The sequence below is a fragment of the Papaver somniferum genome, chromosome 8 (genome assembly GCF_003573695.1).
Source record: "Papaver somniferum cultivar HN1 chromosome 8, ASM357369v1, whole genome shotgun sequence".
NCBI lineage: Eukaryota > Viridiplantae > Streptophyta > Magnoliopsida > Ranunculales > Papaveraceae > Papaver > Papaver somniferum.
In genome coordinates, this window is record NC_039365.1 from 142,664,922 (window position 1) to 142,675,487 (window position 10,566).

At 35.8% G+C, this 10,566-nt stretch overlaps 1 protein-coding gene across 3 annotated transcripts; it reads left to right on the forward strand.

Moving 5' to 3' along the window:
• Positions 1–390: 390 nt before the first annotated feature.
• Positions 391–9,968, forward strand: LOC113303276 (ADP-ribosylation factor GTPase-activating protein AGD4-like). Of its 3 annotated transcripts, XM_026552300.1 has the most exons (19): positions 396–754; positions 1,036–1,112; positions 1,818–1,918; positions 2,591–2,661; positions 2,800–2,862; positions 3,296–3,340; positions 3,950–4,015; positions 4,118–4,165; positions 4,297–4,392; positions 4,489–4,530; positions 5,105–5,338; positions 5,503–5,619; positions 6,503–6,721; positions 6,817–6,903; positions 6,999–7,241; positions 8,029–8,147; positions 8,281–8,371; positions 8,969–9,429; positions 9,652–9,968. In XM_026552300.1, exons 1-19 carry the CDS (start codon positions 707–709, stop codon positions 9,758–9,760), a joined length of 2,337 nt encoding a protein of 778 aa, XP_026408085.1. In that variant the 5' UTR covers positions 396–706; the 3' UTR covers positions 9,761–9,968. The 3 variants fall into 3 exon arrangements, with proteins under 3 accessions (XP_026408087.1, XP_026408085.1, XP_026408086.1); XM_026552302.1 differs by lacking the exons at positions 8,281–8,371; positions 9,652–9,968 and having other exon boundaries at positions 391–754; positions 8,969–9,095; XM_026552301.1 differs by lacking the exons at positions 396–754; positions 1,036–1,112; positions 1,818–1,918; ... (2 more) ...; positions 3,296–3,340; positions 3,950–4,015 and having other exon boundaries at positions 4,153–4,200.
• The last annotated feature ends 598 nt before the right edge of the window (positions 9,969–10,566 follow it).

Below are 10,566 nucleotides of genomic sequence, written 5' to 3' on the forward strand. Positions count from 1 at the left end.
ACAAAGCAACAAACTTGTTGGCTAAAAAAAGGGAGAAATTCACCTCAACAACTTACTAGTTTTACTGAAGTTCCTTTGTTTTTAATTCCAACAATAGCTTTTGACACTGTCAAAGCTCAAGAAATCTGTAATATGAACTCCAATTATGTACCCTTTCTTGAAAAAACTAATCACACGGATTCAGTTATCGGACGGGCAACTCATTCATAATTGATTTCACATGATCTGAATCCACGGATTAGTTCTCTTTGCAGTAATATGTCTAGTCATTTTTAAAAAAAGATCACTTAAATGATACCAGCCTGGTTAATAGTGGTATCCGTCTTTAGCAATATTGATTAATAGTTTTCTTGGTGAATCATTTTCGTATAAACATCAACAAAAAGCCCATTCAATGCCCGGTATCTACTGCAGTGGTTGTTCCGTTGTTCTTCAGACATAACGCCAAAATAGTTCTGACACTGCTACCAGTACTACCAGATAAACAATAAAATACAGGGTTGTGTCTTAAAATTCGTTTTTTGTTTATGATAGATGTTTTTAATTAACGAAAATACCCTCAACAGCAGAGATCGGATCTGAGTGGAACAAGCCTGAAATTAGAAAAGAAAAACGGTCACTTTTTCTTCATCCATTTCCTTTACCATCATCCGCATTCATTCATTAGCTTTAATCTATCAAATTTTTCTTCAAAATTAAAGCTTTAATGGCGAGCTTCCCTAAGCTAGATGATTCACCTATGTTCCGCAAACAGGTTTTCTTCATTATTTTTCATTTCCCTCAAATTTAAGCATACATCTGTTCTGAGTGGATTCATTTTGATTTATCTTCTTGGTTCATGTGTATCTTTTTTTATTGATACAATTCGGTTTGATTACTGCGGATTTCTATTAGCTAAAGCTTTATAGAAGCTGCTGGGTTCCATTAAATGGAACTGTTGTGAGAGTTCAAAGATTAGGGTGTATATGATTTGCACAATTAGAGAGTACATTTCGCTATTTTTATTTAGTTTCTAATCTTGTCTTCCACTCGCAGCTACATTCTCTTGAACAGATAGCAGATGATTTAAAAGATCGCTGTTTAAGACTTCAGAAAGGATGTAAAAAAATTATGTAAGTAACTCAAACTAATCCCTAATTCCATGGATAGAATTTATATATGCTGTTCATATTTTTTAATTCTTTTACAATGAGGATCATGCTCCAGAAATAAAATATCTAATATTGTGTATAGATGATCAAGAGCAAAGGGTTGGGTGTGATTGCCCAAAAGTCTTTATCTGTTTATCTAGAGTTATACAACTCCTACCTATAAAAATTTGTAGGTTGTTTCGATTATCTTAGTGCATAGGGTACGGGAATGCAGCAGCAAACTGCCAATGATGTGTTAATCCATATAACGAGTCTCCTTAATTTACATAGGATTCTACATAATTGTAGTATCCAGAAAATTGATAAACATGTAATATCTTCCTGAAATTTATTGTAGTTGGAATCTTACTACTACATATAACGAGTCTCCTTAGTTCTTACTACTACAAATACTTTGTAGGAGATAGATAAGAAGCTATTGTACATGCTTTTGTTGGTTGAGTGCGAAAAATTGATGGATGATTAACTTGTTCTAGTCAAAGCTACTGGTTCTGGTGAACTTTCGTAGTTGTATCTCCACAGACATCACATGCTAGTGTGCAAGTGTTTCTCCATACAACTTAATGTTTTATTTGCATTTATATATATGTGGTTGTGTATGGCAAGTAAGTCATTTATCTAAAGCATTGCAGAGTGGTTATTAATATTTCATGTTTGTCCTTTTAGGGGAGCACTTGGAGAAGCATGTGATGGAGACATTGCATTCGCTGATTCGTTAGAATCATTTGGTGGTGGATGTGATGATCCAGTCAGTGTATCAATTGGAGGTTGTTTATTCATTCCTATGCATCTGTTTTTCAATTCTGCTTCCATCTATCAAAATCATGAAAACTTATTTAGCCTTATATTGCATGAAACAGGCTGTGAGCAAGGTTCTTATTAAAACTAAATGTTTCAAATAATTTTGAACAAAGACTAGACTGAAACATTTCAAAGCAGCGGTAAATAAATCGAAGAAAAACGTCAAAAAAAACATGTAGAAACATTTTATTAGTTTGAACCACAATATGAACGTGTGCTATGGGTAATGTTTAGAGCATATAATATCAATATATATATATATATGTATATATATATAATGCAATACTTTGTAGAACAGCTTGTAGATGTCAACTAATTCACATCCTGTATTTATATGTGGGGGCAAATTATATTAACAGAATTTCTCAGTCTCTTATACCAAATATATCTGCAATAAATATGCCTCTGACAAGTTACCAACTAATGAATTGATGATCTCATGTTGTAATGAATTATATATTTTTGCCTTATATATTATCTTCTTGTTTATATAGTTTCATATTATTCTTCTTTGCACCTTTTATTTTTCTTAGGTTTTTACATTTTTATTAATATATACTATATATTTTTTTATTTATCATGTGTCTGTGCAAGCTGAGATATACCTTTTGCTGATATATTTTTTTTTATTGGGGTAGGGCCTGTTATATCCAAGTTCATTACTGCATTTCGTGAGCTTGGCTCTTACAAGGAACTTCTTCGGTCTCAAGTACGTGATGCTTTACGAGCTGGGCAGTATTGAACATATACATTCTATGTCGTAAACTTTGTTTTGTCGAACACATTGCCATGCTCGCGTTAGTGCTGTTGCATTTCGCTTACCAAATAGTTTAATATTACATTACAGGTGGAGCACTTGCTGATTGATCGTGTGATGGAGTTCATGGTTGTTGATTTACAAGAGGCAAAGGTAGTTCTTTTTCTTTTTAACAGAAGGGTGAAAAAAAGCAAGAGATTCTTACTTAAGTTCTTCATTTATCAATTTTTTTTTGAATAATCGCTGGTAAGGAAGGAAGAGTTCATCCTGAAGTACCCAGAGGGTAGCAAAAAACTTGCAATGAAATCTATTGATATGGAGCGAAGAAGGCTCGGTTGCACTTTTGATTGGCGCCTAAAGTTGATGCTGGAAAGTACTATGAAATGGTTCACTTCTTTGGAAAAAACCCATTTCTTCGCAAGAAGACTGAGGCTCTAGTCCAAAATTTATTTGGTTAAAGACTAAACTTAAAAATGCTCATGACCTCTCAAACTAATGAAACTCTTTACTTTTCTTTGGAATTTCTGTTAGAAGTTTTCAAATTTTTCTAAATGTTATGCGTCTCTCATATTGATATTATATGTAGGAATCTCGTCGACGCTTTGACAAGGCTACACATGTTTATGATCAGGTATTTTCTTTTATATTTATTCCATTCTTCATAATGTGAGAACTGTATCATCCATCAATTTATGTCATGTTCAGTTAGTTATATAACATACTGCAAACCAGTGTATCATTTGATCATAAATTTTTCGGGTTCGCGCTCTGGTGAAATTGATCCACATGAAGAGGGGATCTCCTCACGGAAGGTGGTCTCCTTATAGCCCGTTAACATGTGTTTAAGCCATGTAAAATACAATAATCCTTCTAATAATCTGAACAGTTGAAAAAGGTCACAGAGCATCTAAAAGAATGCTTCACAATAACATGTTTTATCAGGTATTATGTATATGCTGAAGTTTTGTCAAGAATTTATGAATGTTGCACTTAAAAAGGTGGCCCATGAACAGATATTACAATTTTGTCTCCTATCTTTATGGTGTATAATTTTGCTTTCGATGAGCATTACATGATGCCAGTAATCATTTGAACAAGTTTTGAGCATCTCAAATAATCATCCGTTGGATTGTTGACTCACATAATCGTTGTTGCTTTTGAGTGTGCAGTTATTTTGTATGTAAATGTTAAGAACATAAACCATGGACCTTCACTTATTTTCTTGAGTACTTGTGAATAGGCACGTGAAAGGTTCATGTCCTTAAAGAAGGGCACACGACCCGAGGTTGTTGCTGAACTAGAGGAGGTAAGCTTTTGCTATAAGCTCTCCATTTTCTTAAAATGGATCTTGTAAAACATGCAATCCGATTACTTACATGTAGGTTGGTTGATCTTTCATTTCATGCAGGATCTACAGAATTCAAAATCAGCATTTGAGAGGTGTCGGTTCAATCTAGTATGTATTATTTATTGAGGTGTCGGTTCAATCTAGTATGTATTATTTATTGCTAATCCTATCAGATAAATACCTATTTGCACAATTTTCTGGTACTAAGAAAGCAGTCTCCTTGGTTATAAGGAATTCAGGTAAATGCCCTCCATAATGTCGAATCAAAGAAAAAGTACGAGTTTTTGGAGTCTGTCAGTGCTATTATGGATGCTCAGCTGAGATATTTTAAGCAGGTGTGTCTTGAAACAATAATTAATTCAAATTGATTATTCAGGAGGTAATGAGGGTCATAGTTGGCATTTATTATAAGTTTAAGTTTGTTATTTCAGGGGCATGAGCTTTTAAGCCAAATGGAACCATTCGTTCACCAGGTAAAGCTGCTTTGCCTGTACTATCAAATACCAGGCATGCTTTAGGTAGATAAATCATTTTTAGGTAGATAAATTAGCAAGTTGTAACGTTATCTATGTACAGACGTACAGTAATCCTTCATTTTAGAAACTTCCATTAAAAAATGTGACTCTGATCAAAAGGTAGGAAGTTTTGGTTATGTTGTTCAGTGTCTTTATGGCGTAGGGATCTTCTCACTTCACTCTGAGAATCATACTAATATCTTGTGTAGGGTGTTTTCTATATTCTTGGATCTAGATTCTATGGTAAATGAAAATTGTTTGTATGGCCAACTTTGTAATCAGAGCATCGTTTTTCCCTCCAAAAAAAATAGAACAAATCACCACTCTTTTCCTTTCTAAAAATACAAAAAAAAAAGTTCTTTCTTTTACACTTTTATTCCTTTCATAAGAATTTAATCAATATCTGTAATGTGGTAATAACGGACACGGAAAAGATGTGTAAGTGTGAAAATGGTTGTGGTCCTTGTGGAGTTACTTAATGTTCCCTTATGGCTTGATTAGTTAGTTGAAATATTTCTTATCCTGAAAACAGGTCTTGACATATGCACAACAATCTAAAGAAATGGCCAGCATTGAACAAGACAAACTTGCAGAGAGGATTCAGGAATTCAGGACACAGGTTGAGTTGGGCAATTTACGAGCTTCCAGCAATGTGGATGCCTCAACAAGTGGTGTTGGTAATCTTGTTGTTGGTGTTAATTCTTACAAAAACGTAGAGGCTCACAAAAATATAGAGGCTTTGATGCAGTCTAGTGCCAGTGGAATGGTAAGGCATAGTACACGCAGTTCGTAGTTATATTGTAACAGAAATTTTCTTCACTTTCTGCTTTTGAATAGTTTTATCAGATCTGGAGCTATTCTCCTCATGCCTGAGTTATTAGTATCTTTTCTGTGATTTATATTTGAAAGAAGTTCTTTTATTATTTTCAGGTTCAGACAATTAAGCAAGGCTATCTCCTGAAAAGGTCTTCAAGTTTGAGGGGAGATTGGAAGAGGAGGTTCTTCGTCCTTGATAGTCGTGGCAATTTATATTACTACAGAAATAAGGTAACATGATGGTATCAAGTCCCCAGGGCAGTCAGTTAGCATAACGATTACGATAGTTGGTACACCGTATCACACAATTCTTGTCTGCATCTGTCATTTGTATGAAGTGTCTAGTATCAGCAACTACTAACCCATTACATTGGCATCCATATAGTTTGCTCCATATCTCGATAGTAGGGGACGTTGTTGTTTATGACTTGATGTTAACATGAACTCCAGTAAGGTGCTAACTAATAAATGAACTTCAAGTTTATACAGTTAGTAACCCATTAAGTTGACAACTGATACCCACATAGTTTGCTCCACAATTTGAGGGTAAGGGACACTATTTCCCATGATTTTCTGTTAAGCATGTGCTCTAGTAAGGCGATATCTATGCAAAGTCAGGCACGTTGAAGATCCTACAGCTAGTAACCCATCCACATCCACATAGTTTACTCATATCTTGAATAGGTATGCTTTTTATGACCTTACACGTTGAGCATATCCTCTAGTAGGGTAATATCCAACTGTCTGACTTAAACGTTAATTAACCATGTTATTACTTTGCAGTTACTAACAGATTTAGCAAATATTTTTAATACTTTTGAATGGGTATCCAATTGGTGCAAAATGTAAAAAGGCAATGTCCCAAAATATATTCATTAAGTTACAGAGTATGATTGCAGCAAGTAGTGCGGTGGGTGTACATTATGAATTTCCGCATTGCAGAAATTTATACACAAGTGTTCACAATTTATAACTACAAGCCTGGAACAACTTCACCTTTTTTCACTTGTTTCTAGGCAGCCTTAAATTTCTCAATGTTTATAACTTAAAATTTCTCCAGTAATTGTTATTGGAAAGCTTTTGCTCCAAATGATGTGAATTATAATCTTTCCAGGGTCCTCAATCACATCAATCAACTGGTACATCTGAGCATGCCAGTGGTGTTTTTGGTAGGTTCAGATCAAGACATCATAGGTCATCTTCAATGAGTGAAGAATACCTCGGGTGTCGTACTGTTGATCTCCGTACATCAACATTAAAGATTGATGCTGAGCATACAGATCTACGGCTTTGCTTCAGAATAATATCTCCAGCAAAAACATACACTCTACAGGTACATTGATTTTTTGTTGTTCGTTTTGTTTCTCTATAGTTATTGTTATTTTCCATTCTAATCAGTTTTTGACCTTTTTCTCTATTTTATGGTAGGCTGAAAATGAAGCAGATAGAATGGATTGGGTTGACAAAACCACTGGAGTTATTGCATCCCTTTTAAATTCTTCTATACTAGAGCAGGTTGGCTTTTTTCTTTTTACCTTAAGCACATAACTGATAGGTAGATTCATGCAATTGTCCAAGTTCTAACCAACTTTAGTTTGGCTAAATCGCAGTGTCCTTCTGGATCGAAGGACGCGGGCGTGTCTTCGTTGCTCAATGGACGGGAGTATTTAGATGGCGGTGTGCAAGGTAGAGAACAAGATTATGTTTCAACGATTCTCCGAGAAATTCCTGGAAATGATCTTTGTGCAGAATGTGGTGCTTCGGAACCTGATTGGGCTTCCCTGAATCTTGGAATTCTCTTGTGCATTGAATGCTCTGGGGTGCATAGAAATCTTGGAGTTCACATTTCAAAGGTGCAGTATTTTCCGTACTTGACTTACATCTGACTTTCTGTGTTCTATGGGTCTACCCGAGGGCCTTGCTTCCCGTCCATTAAAACTTTTGACCTCAACTAGTCACTTCAGAAAATGTTGTCAAATGTCTCAGTAATCTGAACTCTTTCAAGTTCCCTCGCTTTTTTGATACGATCAGAATCCTTTTTGATACGATCACAATCCTTGTTTCAATAGATACTCAGACGCCATTGGTGAGTTCACATAAGTAAGTGCATCCTTTTCGTCACTGCATCTGCTCTTCACCCTTCTTGCATATTTGGTCACAGTTGAAAGACTGCAATTTGTATGCTTTTTCTCCAGCTTGTTTCTTCTCTATGGAGTATGGCTCACAGATCAAAACTTTTATTGTTGTCTTTCTTGTAATCTTCCTAGACTTTAACGTTGTAGCCTTTTGTGATCCCTAATCGACGATTCCAAAGATTTATAAACCTCGCTCTATATCTGTAACTTCTGTAACCCTACTATCCTACAAGTTTTGGGCTTACATACTACTTACGCCGTAGATTGGGCTCTGGTCAGGTATAGTTGTAGGCTGTGATTCTTGGGTACCATGTGGGAAATGTTTCCTCGATTCACTGAAACCAGAATTGTATCTGGACATATAAAGCGGCTTTCACTTGCCCTAGGAATGTAAGTCAAGCCATGTTCAAATGGAAGATCCGTCAATGCATGAGTAATTTTGATCTGTGTTATGATCAAGTGTAAGTTGGTTTCTGTTTACTCAGTTTTTTCTAATCAACTGCAGGTGAGGTCGATTAAATTTGATGTCAAAGTTTGGGAACCCAGTGTATTAGACTTATTTCGTAGTCTGGGCAATGATTTCTGTAACTCTGTGTGGGAGGCACTGCTACTTCAGAATGAAAGGTAGTACTCAACATATGCCCTTGTAGCTCGAGTTTGCACTGCCAGATTTAGATTAGGCCACTCTTAGTCATCTTTCTGTATTATCTATACTTATCTTAATAATGATTTGATATTGTGTAACTAAATCGCTCAGAAAGGATGAACAAGATGAACTCTCCTTCCCGATAATAAAACCTGAACCAACAGATACATTCTCGAAGAAGGAGAGATACATTCAAGCAAAGGTACTCACTTGAATTGTGGTATCACAATGTTAACTCAATTAGACAAAGAAATGTTGATGCACTTTATTTTTTTTGTTATCTGTTCTTATGATTGTTTTGAAGTATAAGTTTCATGATTGTTGTATTTGTGAATCATGGTGTCATTTGTAATTATCTATCTTACCATCTTCCCCGAAAAAAACAACATTCTAAAACATCTTTTAAAGAGTCGAGTGAAATATGGGCCAGCAATGTTTCCCATTCATTTAAAGGTAAGTATAATGGGTGAACAATCAGTAGAACGTGGTTCTTTTACTTAACATCTGAGATCTACAAAGGGCACTGTGAGAAACTTCTGAATATGTTAAACTTCATGATTTAAGGAGGCGAAGCCTCAATGAGAAGGAATAACAAAGCATGGTAGATTATATTTCTACATATAAAAAACTCCTTACTAAGTTAAACTTATTCCATGATTTTGAATGCCTGGGTTCAACTTCTACTTACTAAAGAATCTCTTTGTCTTGTCTGCATTGCATTTGCTTATTATATTTCAAGATCCTCAAAAGGCCCAATTTTCGCAAGTGTTAAATTTCTGGTCTTGCTGTACTTTTGCAGTATGTAGAGAGAGCACTCGTGATCAAAGAAGAAACTAGGTCAGACCATCCTTCTCAAGCTGTTTGCATTTGGGAAGCCGTCAAAAGTGATAATGTGAAGGAAGTATATCGTCTCATTGTCACTTCAGGCTTGAATCTCAACACCATCAGTGAAGATGTACATAATGGTGATCTGTATCATCCCGCTAGTTCACCAGAGTCGCAGAAAGATTCGCAGGCGGCAGAGAAAAAACATTGTGATCCTGCCAACTGTCAAAGAGTTTCTGATTCTGGTGATCCCGCAAATTGTTTACAAGGTTGTTCTGTATTGCACTTGGCGTGTCATGTTGGCGACCCCGTGATGCTCGAGCTTTTAATACAGTGTGGTGCGGATGTCAATATGCGTGATTTCCATGGAAGGACCCCCTTGCACCATTGCATTTCCAAAGAGAATAATTTACTGGCGAAGCATCTACTTAGAAGGTAATTATCTAATGCCTTTCACAGTTAATACTCTGCCATGAGTTACAGTGCTGTATCATTGGCATTTATATATCCAATGATAAAACCACAACCTAACTGATGTACCATTTGATTTTAAGTAATTCAGCGGGCTTATGGTTTTTCTTTTTTCTTTTCTTTTTTCTTTTCTTTGTTCTTATTGTTTTGCTTATCATGACCTGTGCTTACATCTTCGTGAAACAGGGGTGCACGCCCATCAATAAAAGATTGTGGAGGTCAGAATGCATTAGAAAGAACAATGGAAATGGGTCCAATAACCGACGAGGATCTCTTCATTTTGCTAGCTGAGTGAGTCAAAAGGGACACTTGTCCCCCGGATTAGCATGTTCTTATGTAAGCAGGGGCATCATTTTTTATTTTTGTTATTAAGATACATTGGATTAATGAGATAAGTTTTTAACAAAAAAAAAAGTTAGGGGTGTATTCAATTTATAGATATAATTGAGAATCTGTATAATAGTAACATTCCATTAATGGCAGACATTGTTCTTCTCATTTCATTACAGAAGCAGAACTTCAGATTAATGAACTGTAAAGAGAGTATTAATACAGCCTAATAACCGACCTAACTGTCACCGTCCTATTACACACGTACAGAGAGTATGTGTCAATACAACCTATTCATGACTCGCGTGACACTAAAGAGGGAAATGTAATTTTGAATCTTAACCTGCACTGCTATTGGTGTTATCCTGCACCATTGTATAGTCTGTATTACTTGAGCCAATATCCCCCTGAAGCTCATGCATGTAGCAACAACTGTGAGCTTGTCACGAAGCATTTTAAAAAACCATGTAAGCCTTTGGTGAAGATATTCGCTAGCTGGTCAAGTGTGTGAACATAAAAGACATCCAAAGATGAACATGCTTCATTTTAGAGTGCATAACAGGATTTGAGGCAAGACTGATGGAGATGATGTTATCACAACCCAGTTTGGGTGCACCAATAAGATCAAAATGTAAATCCTTGAGAAGAAAGCAAATCCAGACAACTTCAACTGCAGTATTTGCTAAGGTCTTGTATTCAGCCCCAGTACTTGACCTAGCAACTGTAGATTGCTTCTTTGATGACCATGAGATAGCATTGGAGCCTAGAAAT

Bases quoted from the DNA above. Each gene is read 5' to 3' on its own strand.
- LOC113303276 (XM_026552300.1), top strand. From the start codon at position 707: ATGGCGAGCTTCCCTAAGCTAGATGATTCACCTATGTTCCGCAAACAG. The intron at 6,904-6,998 runs GTTGGCTTTTTT...GCTAAATCGCAG, and splicing joins ATTCTTCTATACTAGAGCAG to TGTCCTTCTGGATCGAAGGA. The intron at 8,148-8,280 runs GTAGTACTCAAC...TAAATCGCTCAG, and splicing joins CTGCTACTTCAGAATGAAAG to AAAGGATGAACAAGATGAAC.